At 54.8% G+C, this 16,297-nt stretch overlaps 1 protein-coding gene across 2 annotated transcripts in view; it reads left to right on the forward strand.

Annotated features, from left to right (window-relative positions):
• Window positions 1–16,297, forward strand: part of LRRC75A (leucine rich repeat containing 75A) — a 44,709-nt gene that overhangs the window by 12,028 nt on the left and 16,384 nt on the right. For both annotated transcript variants that reach the window (XM_067309698.1, XM_067309697.1), the window contains exon 2: window positions 4,358–4,486. In XM_067309698.1, coding sequence (XP_067165799.1) covers window positions 4,358–4,486 — 129 coding nt within the window. The remainder of the gene's footprint in view (window positions 1–4,357; window positions 4,487–16,297) is intronic.

Consider the following 16,297-nt stretch of genomic DNA (forward strand, 5'->3'; position numbering starts at 1 on the left):
AAGGACCGACGGGCGCTTTGGCTTTCTCTTGGCCTCGAAACAAGGTGGATGAATTGCAGGAAGGACGCGGGCGACGGGAGAGGGGTGAGCGGCAAAGGGAATCGCGCGGGACTGTCCGAAAGTTGCTCTTGCTGCCTGGCCGAAGGTCCCCTGGGGCGAGGGAACGCGCCGCGGAGAAACCCGGGGATTCGAGCCAGGCGCTGGGCGTCTCCTCCAAAGTCAGAGATTTGCGATTTGCTGCTGACAGCGTGGACTGGTGCTAAGTTATTAAATTGTGCATGAGCTCATCGCTTGGCCTCGAACAAGTTTCAGCCTTGAGCGGCTTTAAAATATTGCATGCGGTGGGAAGAGGCAGCGCTGGTGCGGCAGAGACTGAGGGAGCAGCTGGGAAAGACGTTTGGGCATAAAAAAATGTGCAGCGGGAGGGAGGCGGGAACGGTTCCTGCGAAAAATGTAAACTGTCCCGGGAGGGGAAGGAGAGGGAGAGAAAGCTTCGGATTTATTGGTTCTACGTTTTAGTTTTAGCTTAAGAGAAAATGGTCAAATTTTTGATGTGCTTAAAGGGGAGAGGCAAGATATTAAGCCTGGCTTGATCCTGAAGGATCCCAGAGGGTCCAAAGCTGCGTGTGCAGGATTACTCCCCTCTCGCCCCGAAATTGGCTCCTGCGATAGCGTGTGGCGTTTGCCAGTGACACCAATGCCAGGGGCCAAATCCAGCCCGCTGTTAGGGGAATTACTGCTCTCCCTGAAAGGGGGGATGTTGGGGATTTCCAAGCCCCAGGTATCTGGACAGGAGGGTTTTTTGCATGGTCGTTCCTTGCTCCAACCCAGCTCCCGCTGCCCCCAATGAGGAGTTTCTCCCCAGCCCAAGTGGTTCCCGCGGGAGCCGGCGCGTCCCACGGCTCCTGCTGCGGGAAGCTCCGGGACGGGGCTCCCAGGGCAGCGACGACTGTCTCCCAGGCTGCAACGGGCTCCCAGTTCTTCCCATTCCTCTGGGTTTTTTTGCTTTGTTTTTTCCCTCTTGCAAAAGAGCCTAAGCCGCAGAGAGCCCGGAATCTTTGCAGTGCCAACATCCTTGAGCAGCGGGGCGGCCTTTAGCAAACGAGCCGGTTCTTCCCGGCTAATTAAAAACGCCCACGGCCGAGCAGCCCTGGTGGGCTTGCCTCGCCGTTACCGCACCGCTCCCAGGGACTGCGGCGCCCGCGGCAGCTTATTTCTAGATCTCTGCGCTGAGATTATAAGTCTTTTGTTGTTGTTGGTTTTGGGTTTTTTTTTAATGCCAACTTGGCAAATGCCGTGGGATAGATCGTAAATCGGTAGAGCTGCTTTATTTTTTAAACTAGGTATGTTTGCAATCAGTTGGAGCACTGGCTGATTGGTTTCTGTGTCTGTTTGGCTTTGTTGTTATAGGGCTTTTTTTTGGTGCTCCCATCAAGGGAAAACAGCCCCACACGTTTTTTTATTTTATTTTTATTTTTTTAACTGCCTCGTCCCTGCTTTGAGCGGGGGTGATTTCTGCCAAGTCCCAGGCTGGAGCGGCCCTTTCTCGGCAGGTTTTGCACTCAAAGCGTCTGCCTGGTTTCGGGCGCAAGCCTGTAATTCCCCAGCCATGAGACCTCTTCTCAAGGAGGAACAAATTTTTATTTTTATTTTATTTTTTTTAAGAGAAGATGATCATTTTCCGCCTTTCCAAGGTCCTGGAGCGTTGGTACTTACAAAGGATTTGCCTTCCCGCGAGCAGTTTATTAGCACTGGAGCATCTCTGAGCGCAGGACCGGCTCCGGTTTGCTGCAGAGCCCCGAGGTGTTATTTGCTTGCACTTGCTGAATTAAAGCACTGGGGGCAGGAGAAAGGGAACTTTTAGTGTTAATTATCAGCAAATTGCATGTGCGGCTGTCAGTGGTTAGCTGGGTCTCAGGGGTCATAAATTGTTCCTTTTTGGTGGTTGGAACTCTGTGGTTTTCCCTCTGCAGACCGCTGGTTTTCACCAAGAGGAGGACCGGAGCGCTGCCCGCTTCCGCCTTGGTGCGTGTTCCTGGCATTGCTCGTTGCCTCCTCGCCTGCAGCTTCCGTCTTATTTTTGCGGCTCGGTCCTTTCCAGCCTTTAATTCGTTGCAGGATGGGCCCCAGCTTGGTTTTCCGACCCCGCCGTTGACGCCGGGAGCCGTCGGCCGTGCAGGTCTCGCTCGCGGGAGCAGCGCGTGGCCGCGTTTCGTAGCCCGGCCGGTCGGCGCAAGCGGCGCTTTGCCTTTGGGGTCAAGCGATCACGAAGCGCCGTGGCGCCGCCGTTACCCGGCTAAATTGCCCTGTGACCCGGGATAATTCATTATGTCCAGTCTTGCACGGAGGGTTTCTGGAGTTTAAGCTTTAACATAAGCCCATTGGCATCTCTTGCAAGACAGCAAACACCTTTTTTACTGGGCTGTGTGTTAACGGCTGGTCTCTTTGCTCTGGTTCTGACAAAATTCAGCTGCTTTGAGCCTTGAGCTCTTCCAGATGAGCTGCTCTGGCTTCATTTCCTGGGGCTCTTAAGTGCACGGATGCTCTGACATGAAAGCCGCAGAGGTTCAGTGACCCTTCCTTGGCCCTGGGGCAGGTTCCCCACTTCCTTTCTCCCAATATTCCCCGGTGCTGGTAGTGAGGTGGATGCTGAGGCTGTTTCTGACGTTTGTGCCCTCCCGCGGGATGTCCCCTCTCCAGCTGTCCGCTTGTGCTCCGGAAATGCCTTTTGGGAGCTGGGAAGTGTTTGAAGGCTTTGAAATGGTTCTTTGATAAGTGCATCTATTTTGGGAGCAGCAGGAATGGGATCTGTAGAGGTCAGATTGGAAACGGAGCCATCTCAAGGAGCTGATGCTTTTGGAGGACGCAGGGCAGGTTGTGGGGGCAGGAGCAGCACCAGAGGGGAATATGAGCATCCCGGACCCGCAAGGGTTTCTGCCTCGCGTTCAGCCCTCTTGCTGCCCCGGAGGGCTCCTCACTTGTGCGCCCCTGCGAGATGGTCAGAGCATTTCCACCAAGACGAAATTGCAGCCAAATGCATCGTTTTGTTGAAGGTGGAAAGTATGGATGCAAGCAGGTTTCCGGGGAAGTTTCCTGGCCGTAGCCTGCAAACATCTTCATGCGCAGAGACGTGTATTTTTTCAAACATCATGATGCCAGATGCCACCAGCTCTGCAGGAGGAGGACTGGACATTTCGTGCGGTTGCGGACGAGCCTGTGTCTCTGGTGTGGCTGTTTGCAGGAGACCAGCAGCCGTTTCCCTCACGCCTGGTGGAGCTTCTCCGACAAGATTTTCACCACTGGCTGATTTTTAGTTGGATAGTTGAAATATTCCTATCAAACGTTAAAAGAAAAAGGGGGATGAAGTGGCGTGCTCAAGCTGACGCGGTACGGCAGGGCTGGAGAGTTAACCCAGAGCTCTTGGAGCGCGGGGGTAGGACGGGGACCGCAAGGCACGTCTCCTGGTGGGAGCGGGCTCTCGCGAGGGTTATCTCAGCAGGGCGGCTGCTGGACTTGCTTGCAACGTGCATTCGAGTTGGGAGGAGCACGCTCGTATCCCCTAATCGGTTGCTGCTGAGGAACGAGAAACAGTAGAGATAAATTGCTTGAAGCGAACGGCGTACACTGTGCATAACCCTTCCCCTCCTCCTCCTTGTGCGCTCATGTGTTTCACAGAATGAGTCTGGTGCCAAAATTCCTCAAATTATTATGTCTAAGGATTGAAAATCTTAGAAAATAGTCTCGGAAGGGAGCTTAGGAGGTCTAGTCCCTCCCCAAGGCAGGATCAGCTCGGTCTAAGCTGTTCCTGACACATCCTTGTCCAGTCTCCAACGGCAGAGCCTCCACCCCGTCCCCAGCCAGTCAACTCCAACGCTTCGCTATCCCCACAACCCCCCGGTTTACCCTCCTGGTTCCCGAGCTGCAATTTTAGGCTCCTTCCTTCTTCCCCACGTAGAGCAGCCACAGAGCCCTACCGTTACTGCGCTGGGTTCTGCAGGCCCAGCTTCACGCTGGTTGGGTTGTCACATTTGCTAGAGTCATCTTTGATTTTTACCTTATTGCAAGCAGGAGAACCGGTATTGCATACCGTTGGCTCAGTGGATTTATGGCTTGTGAAGGCGTTTGGGTGTTTGCCTTGCAGCCCCAACACCTCTTTGCAGAGCAGATAAAGCAAAGGAAAGCAAGTTTCTCCAGGGTGACCTGCACGTGTGCCCCTTCCTTATGTTGGGTGGAGGGAGGATCACTTTCTTCTTGGCTTCTTGGTAGAGACCACCAATGCAGGGTAGTTCTAAGAACCACACTAGCCACTGGGTTTTGCAGCACAACTAATGTTGCCCCTCTACCCTGTTTTCTGCAGGATTTAGGAATGGAATCGACCTCTCTGGATGATGTCCTCTATCGGTACGCCAGCTTTCGAAACCTGGTGGATCCAATCACCCATGACTTGATCATCAGCCTTGCTCGGTACATCCACTGCCCCAAACCGGTAGGTACCGTGGCCCCGCTACACCTCCATAACTGGCCTGGTTTAGGAAAAAGAGCTCCGCTGGGATGGGGAGCTTCCCTTCGAGCGCCAGAGAAAACGCGTCCAGGTTAGTGCGGTGGTTGTACGTCCTTTGAGCAGAGAGGTCCTGCTTGGAGGTGGTGGTTCAATTGCACCATATCAGGGTTTCCAGCTGCCCTAGTGACATTCACTTAATGTTAGTACTTTGGGTCTCAGTACTTTGTTTTGCAATTTATTTCTGCTTTTGGCCACTTTTTGTTTCCTCTCCCATTTGCTGTGTTAAAGAACTCGCACCGTCAGGAACAGTTCCTACCTTGCAAGGATAACAGCCTGTTCCTCTCCCTTGTGCAACATTTATCGTGACCCCAAACCATGAGAGAGTCCTTGGCAGCACCTCCAAGGCCAGATTTCCGAAAGCGCTCCGCCTCCTCGGGGTGCTGCTTGGGCTCTGGCGGGAGCAGGTTTCTCCGTAGCCGCAGCCCCGCACACGTGTGGGTCTTTTACCCCTCGGCCCCACGTGCTCACCGGCGGCTGTGGCAGGATAAGGGCATTCCAAAGTCCCACGCTGGCTCTCTTCCGTGGTAAATGTGACTTTGTGTTGTGGCCGCTGGCTGCTTGGATAATTAGGGTATTTTCTTTCCCCGGGGTTTCGTTTTAAGTGAGTCACTGATGTCCGACTCAGTGGGTGACGTAGGCTCAGGAAGGTAGGAGATGTCCGACCTCTCAAAATGCGCTGGGTGAGGAGGAAGAGGGAGTGAAACAGGAGACTGATAGCCGCCAAAGGGTGTCCGCAGGACGCAGAGGCGGCACCGTTTCTCCGGGTAGTTTTGACCTCTCGGTCATCCCGTGCTGCCGTTCCCTGCCTGTAATTTCGGGAGGAGAGCAGAGCTCCGCTCCGCGGGTGCGAGGTGCTCCGGCGCGGCGGTCCCAGCGAGCCGGTGCGTGTTGGAGCCGAGCGGGTTGCTTACATCCGCAGCATCCCCTTTCAGAGGAGGCTGCCTCCTTGCCCGGGTACCGTGCGGCCCCAGTGCTCCCTCCGCTCCCCTCTGACGGCCGTCGGTGCCCTTCCTCCTCGAGGGACGTTTCTGTCCGTGTTTCATCTGGCCTGGGCCCAGATCAGAGCGCGGAGGAGCTGAGGGTTTGCACGTCACGGCTGTGTTCTTCTCCTCTGCACGTTGCTTGTCAGGAATCAAAGCTGCATCTAAAACAAATGGCGTGAATTTTAGGGAGAAGCTGGATGATGTTTTCCGGAAAGCCCGGAGGAAGGTTTAAGAGCTCCCTGGTGGGACGTCTCCGTTGCAGCAGCTCCCCCGGGAGCGTGGGAGCTCCATGGCACCCCTTGAATTTGCTGTCTGGGTCCCATAAGCTGCCGGAAAGCTAGCTGTGAGCAAAGCGGGCGTCCTTCCGCTCCCCTAACCTGCGCCGGCCTCCCGTCCCGCTTGCAGATTTGGTGGACCTCTGTTTGAAGGCCACCAGGAACAACTTTCTGGGCCACGTGTTAGGCGAGGAGGATCCCTACCAACCCCGACTTGTTCACCGGCCACACTCGTAGGACGTTTCTGTCCGCCTGTGCCCTGGGCGAGTGCGCGAGCCCCGAGGGCTGCCCGCGGAGGAGGCTTTCCTCCAGCCCGCGCCGAGCCGAAACCCTGCGCGGGAGCGGAGAGAGCTGGCGAGCCGAGGGCTGCCGGCGGCCGTGTTGGCACCGGCGCGGGCTGGGCTCCGCGGTTTGCCGGGAGCCGCTGCTCCAGCGCCGTCGGTGTGCCGGGCTTGGCGCCGATTTGGTGCCAACGATATCAGTGTATTTCTTTTTCTTTTCTTACGGAGAAGAAACGCTTTCCTCTCTCCTCCCCCACTGGGCGATGGGATGGGAAACTAGAGAAACCTATTTTGACAGGCGTGTTTCCAGAGCGAGAGGCCCCGCTCCCCTGCCGAAGCTGCCCTTCTCCCAGCCGGTGTGACTAAGCTGGTTTCTCCTCCACGTTTCGCCCTGGGAGACGAGCAGGGAGCCGCGGCCAAGGCTGCTGCCGTAAAAATAACCGGGGGCCACTGATGCAACGTGGAAGCGCTCCGCGGCCCAAGACCTGCTTTCGCATTTCGTCTGGCACGAAGTGCTGTAAAAAAGCTAGCGCCAGCGTCAGTACGTAGGCGCAGTGCTGAATTACGGGCTTCTTGCAAACCACGGAGGTTGCACGCAATCGAAACACGCGACAGCAAACCCGAACACCGGCAGCGCAGCCCGCGCAGCAGCGCGGCTCCTCTTCTGCACCCCGTGTTGGGTGCTGCGGGTTGAACGCCTTTGGCGCCTGGCTCTGGGCTTGCAGCGGTCGGAGCAGCCGTGTCGGTGCCGCGCGGCAGAAGGGCTTCCCCGGACCCGCGGTCCCTCGCGGCTGCCGCTGCTGCGTTAATCCCCCTGCGAGTGGTGGCCGCTGCATCAATCCCGCTGCCGCGGGCCCCAGGAGCAGCGTGTTTCGCTGCTTTTCCAGGGTGCAAAGCCTGGCTTTAGGAAATTTTGCAGGAACCCAGTTCTAAGGGGCGAGCTGCAATTTTTCAATGCCCATTTTGTGCCTCGGCAGGAAAGCGCTGGGGTCTCTCGCTCTCCTCCTCCCCCAGAGAGAGCATTCCTCTGGCTTTCTTTACGTTGCTCTTTCCATTCAGCCTCTATTTATACCACCCTTCGCTTAAAGGTGACCTCTCGGCCTCTCCTCCGAGCTAAAATAAAATTTGAATAGTTTTTCCAAACTCTGGGTGAACACGTACTGCTGCGCGTGGCCAGGAAACGTTGGCCGGGCTCCGCGAGCGCGTCTGCAGCTCAGCGCCGCTCGGTGGAGGCTTCTTCCAGGGAGCAAATTCAAACCAGCAGCGGGGCAAGAAATTTAACTTGCGCTGGCCGAGCCCGGAGCGCCTCGAATGAGCCCGAGTCTGGAAACCGCTTGGGTGAGTTTTCACTTGGACGTCGGAGTATTTAGTGTCACGGCTGGAGCCGTGTCGCTCCGATCCCCGGCCAGATCCCCACCTTTCCCGCGGCGCTCGCGTTTGGGTGACTTTCGCTCCAGGAGCCAAGTGCGAAACTTTTTCCAGCTCATCTGGAAGCCAGGGTTTGGATTTGGTCCCATCCCTAGTTACAAACGTGGAACGCAGTTCAGCTGAGCCGTGGTCTCGCGACCACCCCGTCCCCCGAAAGGCCAGGACGCGCCGGCAGCACAAGCACAGCAGCTCCGAAAGCAGCAGGGACGTTGCGCTGGAGCAGCCACGGCCTCTGGCTGCGGCTCGCAGCATCCTTCCCTGCCAGGGACGGTTTCGGGTCAAATAAAAGCTGCTGTTGCACGGGAGCATGGTGTTGAGTGGTACCCCCGGACGTCCGGCATTGCCTGTGCGGGATCCTCCCGGCGCTGAGCCGCGTTTTCCCCCCGTTCCCGGAGAGACGGGGAGGCAAGGAGGAGCCGAAAACACAACCGCCCGAGGAGCGCAGGGCCCCTGCAAAGGGTGCTCGGCTCTTTTTGCCAGCAGGAATCTCTGGCCGTAAATTATTGGAAAGCTAAAACAGTTTCTTTTTCCGCAGACCGAAGCCACGTGTGTGGATGCCTGATGACCGCGATAGCGAGTGAGTCAGGTTTTCCCCCTGTCTGGGGACCCGCTGAAGGCGGGATAAGCGTTGAGCCGAGCGAGAGGGAGCAGAGAGAGGGAAGCCCTGGGCAAAGGCTGCTCGCTTCCCCTGCGGCACCAGCTCGTGCCATCCCGCGGCACGTGCCCCGGTCTCCGGACCAGCCTGAGGCTGGGATGGCCCTTCCAGCCGCTAAGGAGAAACCTTTCAAAGGGGGGTTTGGGCTTTGTTCATCTGCGTGTCTCCGATCCGAGCGGTTGGCGTAGCTGGAAAGGTGATGTGCTGGTGCAGGGAGCAGAGTCGGTTTTGCCGCGTAGCTCTGGGTAGAGCGAAGATCTATTTTCTCGTTCGCTTTTGTGTCATTTGAGAAATACCTGCTTAGCTGCGTCCCTGGCTCAGGTGCCTTTTTTCCCGCCTGAGCTCCACATTGACCAGGTTTGCAGTGTGGTTTCGGGTGGATAAATTGTCACCCGCAAAGGCAAGAGAAAGTGTGTAAAGAAAAACTAGCTATTGTGACCTGGGTGGAATAATGTATTTCTAAGCCTTTCTCGGCTCTGTGGCAGAAGGATTTAACTTGCAGCTGCTGTTGGGTTTTTACGTCCTGCGTTTTTGAAAACCCGTTGTTTCTGATGAAGCTGCATTGAAACTAAAATGAACATTTTTCCTCTTATCTCCTGAGCTGTGACCTGTGGCTAAGACACGGTGTGAATAAACTAGACTTATACAGGGTGAATAGAGTCAGGATACCGTGACCGCCAGCCCTGCGCCGTTATCCCCCAGCCAAGCGCATAATCCTCCTCTCCCACCATGTGTGTTACTGCTTGCTCTGGGATTTGAATTATCATTCCAAGTTGCTGACATCACGTTAAATTATGGAGCAGCAGAAGCTGATGTTTCAGATGTGCAATGACGGCAGGGCCACGCGGGTACCGGTCTGCCGGGCGAGCGCGTCGCCTCGCCGAGCTTCGTAGCTCCCTCTTTTGCTATTAGTTGCGCTAGGAAAGTGGCCCTTGTGCCTCTTTTTGCAAAACACTCAGCCGATTTCGGATGCAGAGTGCTGTGGGAGCGCTAAGTGTTATTTGTTCTTCGCTGTAAGAAACATCATAAAAGGAAGCTGATTTATGAATGCCAAAACCTCTAAACACCCAACACCTAATATGAAAGCAAAGGGGATAATGGTGATTCAACCGTCTAAATCAGTTATATTCTGCATTAATGCTCCTTTTTTTTGCCAGTCTTGCTCCAAGTGTGAAGATCGCTCTTTATGGGTATTTAAGACATCTGCAACACATTAACGCATCCTGCAGTTTGAAGCGGACTGTGAAGCTCAGGCTCCGCTAATGACGACTCTCGCTCTTTCCTAGCTTAATATGTCGTGCCCTCTGCTCGTGTTTTCTTTACAGAAAGAGAGACGTTCTCTTTCAAGCTCTTGTGGGCGCGCTGAAGCTGAACGGAGTGCCTTGGAAACAGGGGGAAATTGCACTGAGGGTTTCTTCTTTGCAGTTCTTTTAAAAATTAAGGTTAAAATTGAATAATGGCGAGGTCTAGAGGAGCTGTGATGATATCACTACTGGCAAATTCAAGGCTGGAGAACCTTAGGGAGGAGGGGGAAAAAAGCTGGCAAGAGGAGGATGGGGCTGCCCGCCTTTCCCGCGGGCGAGGGGCAGCCGGGGCGTCCGGTCGCTGCCACCGGCGCGGGCGCTCGCGCCCCTGGGGCCAGAGGGGTTTGCTCCCAGGCCATCGGCCCGTCTGGCGTGTGTGTGGCTGCCGATTAATCAGAGTCTCGTCTGCAGCGCTGTTCTGCTGTCGTTTATTTTCCTTTTTAAAAAAGAAAATGAAAAAAATACACCTCACTGGCTTCAGCGGGGAAGCGGCAGGACGCAGCCCTTATTTAACCACACTTTGTGATACAGAAACATGGGGAAGGTCCTTTCATTTAAAAAAAAAAATCCATTAAAATGTCAGGAAGATCAACTATATTTGAAGCACAACAGCTTATAAAAGACGACTAAGTCTGCGTTCATCCCCAGTACCGGTGCCACAGCGGTGGGATGAAGTGCCTGGACCCTACTTGTGCAGGACACTGATTTTTTGGGGTGGTTTGTGCATGGGGTTGGTCTGCTCTTAACCCCTTTGTGGCTTCATTTTCCCTCCTCGGAGGTGGTGTTGGAGTAACCACCTTTCTGGCTATCTGCTATCCCCCTTGAAAATCTGGGCTTTCCCTGGATGGTGGAATTAGATTCCTGATTTCAGACTTTTTGTTGGGTGCAGACGAGTCAAATGTGGAGGACCAGCCCTGCCTGGGGAAGCCCCTCCAGCACATCCCTAATCAGTGACATCGAAATTCCCCCAGATGGGTGAAAAACTACAGAATTGCTTATGTCTAAGGCCAGACATTCGCAACCGTCGCTGCAGCATGTGGAGGGATGAGAAGTCTTTTTCGCATTCTCGGTTGCCCAAATGATGCCAGGTGGGGTCAATGACTGGAGAGTCTGTAATTTAAAGGTTTGCGAAACGTTGCAGCCCAATTCTGGGTGAATCACAGAATCACAGAATCACAGAATCACTGAGGTTGGAAGGGACCTCTGGAGATCATCTAGTCCAACCCCCCTGCTCCACCAGGGTCACCTAGAGCACATTGCACAGGATTGCATCCAGGCGGCTTTTGAATATCTCCAGAGAAGGAGACTCCACCACCTCTCGGGGCAACCTGTTCCAGTGCTCTGTCACCCTCACAGTGAAAAAGTTTTTCCTCATGTTAAGATGGAAGTGTCTGTGTTTCAGTTTGTGCCCATTGCCTCGCGTCCTGTCGCTCGGCACCACTGAAAAGAGTCTGGCCCCATCCTCTCGACACCCTCCCTTCACATACTTGTACACATTGATAAGATCTCCTCTCAGCCTTCTCTTCTCCAAGCTAAACAGGCCCAGCTCTCTCAGCCTTTCCTCATAAGAGAGATGCTCCAGTCCCCTAATCATCTTTGTGGCCCTTCGCTGGACTTGCTCCAGTAGTGCCACATCCCTCTTGTACTGGGGAGCCCAGAACTGGACGCAGTACTCCAGATGTGGCCTCACCAGGGCTGAGTAGAGGGGGAGAATCACTTCCCTCGACCTGCTGGCAACACTCTTTCTGATGCACCCCAGGATACCATTGGCCTTCTTGGCCACAAGGGCACATTGCTGCCTCATACTTAACTTGGTGTCCACCAGCACTCCCAGGTCCTTCTCCGCAGAGCTGCTTTCCAGCAGGTCAACCCCCAGCCTGTACTGGTGCATGGGGTTATTCCTCCCCAGGTGCAGGACCCTGCACTTCCCTTTGTTGAATTTCATGAGGTTCCTCTCTGCCCACCTCTCCAGCCTGTCCAAGTCTCTTTGAATGGCAGCACAGCCCTCTGGCGTATCGGCCACTCCTCCCAGTTTTGTATCATCAGCAAACTTGCTGAGTGTGCACTCTGTGCCTTCATCCAGGTCATTGATGAAGAAGTTGAACAAGACTGGACCCAGTACTGACCCCTGGGGGACACCGCTAGCTACAGGCCTCCAACTAGACTCTGTGCCGCTGATCACAACTCTCTGAGCTCTGCCATTCAGCCAGTTCTCAATCCACCTCACTGTCCACTCATCTAACCCACACTTCCTGAGCTTGTCTATGAGGATGCTATGGGAGACAGTGTCAAAAGCCTTGCTGAAGTCTAGGTAGACAACATCCACTGCTCTCCCCTCATCTACCCAGCCAGTCATTCCATCATAGAAGGCTATCAGATTGGTTAGGCATGATTTCCCCTTGGTGAAGCCATGCTGACTACTCCTGATCACCTTCTTTTCCTCCACATGCGTGGAGATGGCTTCCAGGATGAGCTGCTCCATCACCTTTCCAGGGATGGAGGTGAGGCTGACTGGCCTGTAGTTCCCTGGGTCCTCCTTCTTGCCCTTTTTGAAGACTGGGGTGACATTGGCTTTCTTCCAGTCCTCAGGCACCTCTCCTGTTCTCCATGACCTTTCAAAGATGATGGAGAGTGGCTTAGCAATAACATCCGCCAGCTCCCTCAGCACTCGTGGGTGCATCCCATCAGGGCCCATGGATTTGTGGGTGTCAAGTTTGCTTAAATGATCTCTAACCCACTCCTCCTCCACCAAGGGAAAGTCTTCCTCTCTCCAGACTTTCTCTCTTGCCTCCAGGGTCTGGGGCTCCTGAGGGCTGGCCTGAGCAGTAAAGACTGAAGCAAAGAAGGCATTCAGTAACTCTGCCTTCTCTGCATCCTTCGTCACCAGGGCACCCACCCCATTCAGCAAAGGGCCCACATTTTCCCTAGTCTTCCTCTTGCTGCTGATGTATTTGAAGAAGCCCTTCTTGTTGTCCTTGACATCTCTAGCCAGATTTAATTCCAAACGGGCCTTAGCCTTCCTCGTCGCATCCCTGCATACTCTGACAACATTCCTATATTCCTCCCAAGTGGCCTGTCCCCCTTTCCACTTTCTGTAGACTTCCTTCTTCTGGTTGAGTTTTGCCAGGAGCTCCTTGCTCATCCATGCAGGTCTCCTGCCTCCTTTGCTTGACTTCTTACTCATAGGGATGCACCGCTCTTGAGCCTGGAGGAAGTGATGTTTGAATATTAACCAACTCTCTTGAACACTCCTTCCTTCCAGGGCCCTCACCCATGGGATTCCTCCAAGTAGGTCCCTGAAGAGGACAAAGTTTGCTCTCCTGAAGTCCAGGGTTGCGATCCTACTTGGTGCCCTGCTGCCTCCTCGCAGGATCCTGAACTCCACCATCTCATGGTCACTGCAGCCAAGGCAGCCCCCAACCTTCACATCTTCCACCAGTCCTTCTTTGTTTGTTAGTACGAGGTCCAGCAGCACACCTCTCCTTGTTGGCTCCTCCACCACCTGGGTCAAGAAGTTGTCACCAATGCTCTGCAGGAATCTCCAGGACTGTTTGTGCCTAGCTGTGTTGTCTTTCCAGCAGATATCGGGGTGGTTGAAGTCCCCCATGAGAACCAGGGCCTGGGATTGTGAGGCTACTTCCAGCTGTCTGTAGAAGGCCTCATCCACTTCCTCATCCTGATCAGGTGGCCTGTAGTAAACACCCACAACAGTGTCACCTCTATTAGCCTGCCCTTTGATCCTTACCCATAAGCTCTCGACTCGCTCTTCATCCACCCCTAGGCACAGCTCAATACATTCCAGTTGCTCTCTCACATAAAGAGCAACTCCACCACCTCGCTTTCCTGGCCTGTCTTTCCTAAAAAGTACATAGCCATCCATGACAGCACTCCAGTCATGCGAGCTATCCCACCATGTCTCTGTAATGGCAATGAGATCATGGCCCTGCGACCGCACACACATCTCTAGTTCTTCCTGTTTGTTCCCCAAGCTGCGTGCATTGGTGTACAGGCATTTCAGGGAGGTGATTGAGCATGCAGGTTTCCCAGGAGGGATACAAGAGGGTCCTCCACAGCCACATCCCATGCGCACTTCCCTGGCTGCATTCACCTGCTGGAGGCATCCTGACTTGAGCAGTCTTTTGCCAACTACCCTGTCACTATAACTCTCCCCTTCCCCCATCTTTCCTAGTTTAAAGCCCTCCTTACCAGGTTGGCCAACCTGTTGGCAAAGACCCGCGTGCCCCGCCTCGTGAGGTGGATCCCATCTCTCGCCATCAGTTGTCGATCTTCAAACAGGGTCCCATGGTCGTAGAAACCAAAACCCTGTTGCCAACACCAGCGGCGCAGCCAGTCGTTAACCTGGAAAGTCCGTCTCCTCCTCCTCTCATCCATCCCCCTCACTGGCAGGATTGAGGAGAAGATGACCTGGGCTCCCAGACCCTTGACCACCATCCCCAGAGCTCTGAAATCCTGCTTGATGGTCTCCAGTTTGCCCTTGGTGTCATTGGCGCCCACATGGAAGAGCAGCAGTGGGTAATAGTCCGAAGAATGGACGAGCCTTGGCAGTCTTTGCATGACATCTCTCACACGAGCCCCCGGCAGGCCACAAACCTCTCTAGACAAGAGGTCAGGTCGGCAGATAGATGCCTCCGTCCCCTGTAGCAGGGAGTCCCCCACAACAATCACCCGCTGCTTTTTCCGGGTGTTCCGGTAGGGCACAGGGTCTGTTGTCCCGGTTACTTCCCTGGCAGCCATGCCCATCTCCTCCTCATCCTGGAGGGCACTAAACCTGTTCTTCAGCTTCAGGTCTTCAGGAGGAGTAGGAGCCTTTCTCCTCCCACGAGCAGTGACCAGTTTCCAGCCTTCTTCTGTGATGTTATGATGTACCGTTTCACACGGCACAGAGCCCTCTGGCAACTCCACTGCTGCAGGGGGTTGGGACTCCCGAAGCTGCACAGTCTCCGAGAATACCCTGTCTATCTCTTGCTCTGCTTCTCGGATGCTGCGCAGCCTACTGACCTCCTCCCGTAACTCCCTTACCTGACGACACAACTCGTCAACAGCAGCACACCTCCTGCAGGAGAGCTGGCTGCCAGCCCAGGCCTCCCGGAGAGGCCCCAAGCACTCCCTGCAGCCTGAGACCTGTAGAGCTGCATCTACTGTCAGAGGGCCAGTCTGGGTCCAAGCCTCTGACACAGCAACTCCAGCAGCCGCTGGGGAACGTGCTGTGCGGCGTGTCACGACCATATTGGGGAAGTGTACACCGCAGGGAACAGAAATGAAGGTCCCTTCGCACGTCCCTTCGCGCGCCCTTCTGCGCGAACTGCTGCGCAAACTGCTGCGTCTGTTCGCTGCCTCTGTTCAAACTGCTGCGTCTGTTCGCTGCCTCTGTTGCGCAAACTGCTGCGTCTGTTCGCTGCCTCTGTTCAAACTGCTGCGTCTGTTCGCTGCCTCTGTTAGCTGCGCGAAAGAGGCTGTATAAACGCAGACTGTCCGTGGAAGAGCTGACTGAGATTCTTCATCAGAAAATGGCTTTTCTGTTCCCCCCCGCCAAATGTGGGGTGTTTTGCTGAAAACTGGAGGGTGTTGAAATATTTTGGGATTTCGTGAGTTGATGAGTAGCTGTTTAAGCCTCAAATCTCAACGCAGACTGGCAGAGCTCAGTTCCCGTAATAAGAAAAAGACCTTTTCTAATCAGGGCACGATCATATGCAAACCTCCCTAAATGCCACAGGATGGGTTTTGACAGCTTGGAGGACTTTGCTACGCCGCTGAAATGTCGACCGCCCCATGAGGTGGTGAGCGATGCACAAAGCACCACGTCCACCACCGCCCTCTTCTGCCAAGGTCCCCAGCGCCTCTTGGGTGACACCGGCTCTCAGTGAGGAGCTTAATCAAAGAGGTCGGAGCTGGGGCGGAAGATGGAAAAAGTACCTGGAGCAGGAGAAGAGATTTCATGGCAGCCTCTAGAAAATGTCCCACCTTTTCTCAAAAGGCAGCTGGTACCAAGCGTCCGACGTGAACTTCGGAGCCAAATCCAGAGCGGGAGAGGAGGGCAGGGAGCACAAGGGTCTCAGTGCCTCAAAGAGAAGGAAAAATCCCAGCAACTCTACGTCTGCCTGCCTTGACTGTAAAGAAGCAGCTACATCTTTGCGTGAGATGCTTTGGGCTTTCAGACTTGTCTTCTGGAGATCACCCATGTCCACCTGCAGCATCTCCAATGGTGCAGCCAGCCCTTGCTTGGCCGTTCCCGTGGTATTCCTGTGATTCAGGTCAAGCTAAGAAATAGTTACCGCCCCGTGTGCCTCTGCTTCCCCATGGAAGTCCTTCTGGCCTTCCAGGGTGGTTGTGAGAGGCGGCATTTCCTGGTGTTTGCACGTGCTTCAGCAGTCACTCGTGTGCCATCTACTCCACAAAGCCAACTTGGGTCAGGCGGACTTTGCTCCTGTCCCTCGCTCCCGGAGAACCGCAAGACGAGAAGGATTGCTAGGAAAAAGAAATGTGACAAGGAAGGAGGAGCTACTTGAGGAGGCGTTTGCCGAGCGTGTTTCCCCAGAGCTGGCCAGCCGCAGACCGTGTTGGGAACATCACTGTGTGCTGCTTCATAATTTGAACATAATTCCTAGTTCCTGCAGCCCTAACGGGCCTTGCAGGAATGCAGGCTTTTCACCGCTTTCCAGGCTCGACCTCACTCCGCTCTTGTTGCCAGCGGAAAAGCTCCTCCCGTGTCCGAATGCTGCCGGTGGCAGGAGGCTGGTGGGGACACAGAGCAGCTGGGGACACAGATGTCCCCCCAGGGCGGCCGTGGGC

Source organism: Apteryx mantelli, chromosome 22, assembly GCF_036417845.1.
Source record: "Apteryx mantelli isolate bAptMan1 chromosome 22, bAptMan1.hap1, whole genome shotgun sequence".
NCBI lineage: Eukaryota > Metazoa > Chordata > Aves > Apterygiformes > Apterygidae > Apteryx > Apteryx mantelli.